Source organism: Notothenia coriiceps, unplaced genomic scaffold (assembly GCF_000735185.1).
Source record: "Notothenia coriiceps isolate Sejong01 unplaced genomic scaffold, NC01 NC01_scaffold00023788, whole genome shotgun sequence".
Classification (NCBI taxonomy): domain Eukaryota; kingdom Metazoa; phylum Chordata; class Actinopteri; order Perciformes; family Nototheniidae; genus Notothenia; species Notothenia coriiceps.
This window is the reverse complement of record NW_011356489.1, coordinates 1-2574: the sequence shown is the minus strand read 5'-3', so window position 1 is coordinate 2574 and position 2574 is coordinate 1. Positions and strand designations below refer to the sequence as shown.

Genomic DNA, 2574 nt, shown 5'->3' with positions numbered 1-2574 from the left:
CTTGGTGTAAAAAGGTTGAGAACCACTGTTCTAGTTCATCTGGTAAATTGGTTGCTGTGAATATTAAAAGCTTTAAATGTTCGGCAGTGGCTCAGTCAGTAGTGGCTTGGACTGTGAGCCGTAGGGTCGCCGGGTCAAGTTCCCGAACAGACCTAAATATGGATCGTGGACTGCTACTTGAAGAGGTCCCAGTTCACCTCCTGGGCCTTGTCGTGGTGCCCTTGAGCAAGGCACCGGACACCCCCCTTCCCCCCCCACTCCCATTGCTCCCCGGGCGCTGTACAATAGCTGCCCACTGCTCCTAGTACTAGGCCCCTGGTTCTAGGATGGGTTAAATGCAGAGGCCAAATGTCACTGTGTGTGCTGTGTGCTCTGCATGTGTGACCATTAAAGAGGGTTTCTTCCCTCCCATTCTATTCTATAAGTGTGAGAACACCAACGGTTTGTATGTGATGAATGAGGTTGGTTTTCACACTGTTTGCCACACTGGTGCAAGCAGTAGCTCATTCGGTAGGGGCTTGCTTTGGGAGAACCGGATGGTCACATGTTCAATTTCCAACATTGACCAAAACATTTATAAATAATAAATATAAGTAAGTGGACTATAGAGGTGCCAGTTCACTACCATAGTGCCCTTGAGCAAGACCATAAAACTGATCCATGATGCCAAACCTTTGCTCTGATACCTTCCCATTAATGCATGGGTTTGTGAATCTGTGTATTTCAACTGTAACTGTATTCAAATTGAACTATGTCTTCTTCTTTTAATACAGACGGAGCACCCAGCGGCCTGGAGAGTCACCCTCTGCAGCTGGACACAGCGAGCAGCCCGGGGAGCCTGCCCCCCCTCAGTGCTGCTAACACTGAGCTGAAGAAAGCCGCTCCTGAGGGGGGGGCTGCAGGGAGCCACGGGACGTGTCTGACCCTTAATGACCACGGCCACATCAGACAGTTCATCCAAGAGTTTACCTTCAGGGGCCTGCTGCCTCACATCGAGAAGAACATCAGACAGCTCAACGACCAGGTACAACTCCGAGGCTCCACATGTTTAAACCGTTCACTCTGAATCACACGCTGCTCTGACATGCAGATAGAGAAACTCCATGGTTTATAAATACTAAAAAAACAACAGGTTTCAGTAAAAAAAATTAAACTCAACAGCAGCACAGACTTCAGCCTCCGAAATATCTATACCGAAGGAGAATTTGCTGCATTTTAAGCTACATGTTCCCATTTGTGTGAATAGTTTAAGTAAATATTCAAACACATTGCATTTGAAACTGGTTTTGCCTTTTTATATCTTTCAGTTTCTTTTGTTGATATGTTAGTTGTGGTGCCTCTTTCACCTGCCTCTTTGTGTCCACAGCTGGTCTCCAGGAAAGGTCTGAGCCGCTCTCTGTTCACTGCCACAAAGAAGTGGTTTGGAGGAGGGAAAGCTCCAGAGAAGAGCATCAGTGAACCAAAGAGCACATGTGGCCTGCTGTAAGCATCACACTCCATCTGACTCTTGAGGCTCCCTTACTCAGTCACATTGTATTCATCGCTGCCTTGACTTTTCAGATATCCCCCAGAAGCCCCAGAGCTGCAGATCAGGAAGATGGCCGACTTGTGTTTCCTGGTCCAGCACTATGAGCTGGCCTACAGCTGTTACCACACTGCCAAAAAAGACTTCCTGTCGGATCAGGCCATGCTGTATGCTGCCGGGGCTCTGGTTAGAAGACATTCACCCGTCTAACTCTCTGCACAATGACAATGAGTTTCCAGCATTGATTACAAAAACGTAATCATGGTTTATCCTCATTCCTCCGTACCTCTTGTGTAGGAAATGGCTGCAGTGTCAGCCTTTCTGCAGGCAGGAGCTCCCAGACCGTATCCAGCACACTACATGGACACGGCCATACAGACGTACAGAGATGTCTGCAAGTAAGACCTGTTACACAATGTTTGTCTGCCCTCTCACTGTTTGACTGTAATGCATACATAAGAGGTCAGTGTATGTTTTGGTCATTGGATTTTCTTTTCACAAATGGAAAATCCAAAACAAAAAACGACTGGATATTTGATTTTCGTTTTCAAATTGAAAAACCAAAATTGAAATACAAGGCGTTTTTCTTTATCATGGTCAAAAAGGGATTTACTAAACTTAAAAAATGGGATGATTTTCATTTTCTACTTCTCAAAACAAAAAATAAAATCACTAGAAAACAGAAACAAAAAAACCCCCCGTTTTTTCATATTCTGCTACCGGAAGTTGTCTTTCAAAATAAGAGCGCAGATGAGGACGGTCAATCCTTGTATCTACGGTCCACTTGTTTTCACAACAAAAACAGCTAAAACACATATTGAGCCCAGAAAATGAATGTTATTAAGTGCTGTAAATATAATAAGCCTATGTCTAAAATGGACAACATTGTTAGGAGATTTCAACTATACAGCGATTCTGCACTGCGGTCACTCAGCCGTCTCTCGAGTTTGTTATTATTTTTTCTGCCATTAGTTCTTCGTGAGATCGATCCTGTTGGACTCAGTAGGCTAGTAAACTACTCCCACAAGAAGTGCTATGAAGAACTTACT

General features: G+C 44.7%; 1 protein-coding gene across 1 annotated transcript; it reads left to right on the top strand.

The window, feature by feature from the left end:
• The first annotated feature begins 751 nt into the window (after positions 1–751).
• On the top strand, positions 752–1977 carry LOC104954744 (trafficking protein particle complex subunit 8-like). The gene is made up of 4 exons (XM_010781916.1): positions 752–1024; positions 1367–1482; positions 1561–1711; positions 1823–1977. Exons 1-4 carry the CDS (start codon positions 752–754, stop codon positions 1925–1927), a joined length of 645 nt encoding a protein of 214 aa, XP_010780218.1. The 3' UTR covers positions 1928–1977.
• Positions 1978–2574: the final 597 nt, after the last annotated feature.

Excerpts from the sequence above, each read along its gene's own strand:
- LOC104954744 (XM_010781916.1), top strand. The coding sequence starts at position 752 with ATGTCTTCTTCTTTTAATACAGACGGAGCACCCAGCGGCCTGGAGAGT. Across the intron at positions 1,025-1,366 it reads TCAGACAGCTCAACGACCAG|CTGGTCTCCAGGAAAGGTCT; the intron begins GTACAACTCCGA and ends TTGTGTCCACAG. Across the intron at positions 1,483-1,560 it reads AAGAGCACATGTGGCCTGCT|ATATCCCCCAGAAGCCCCAG; the intron begins GTAAGCATCACA and ends TTGACTTTTCAG.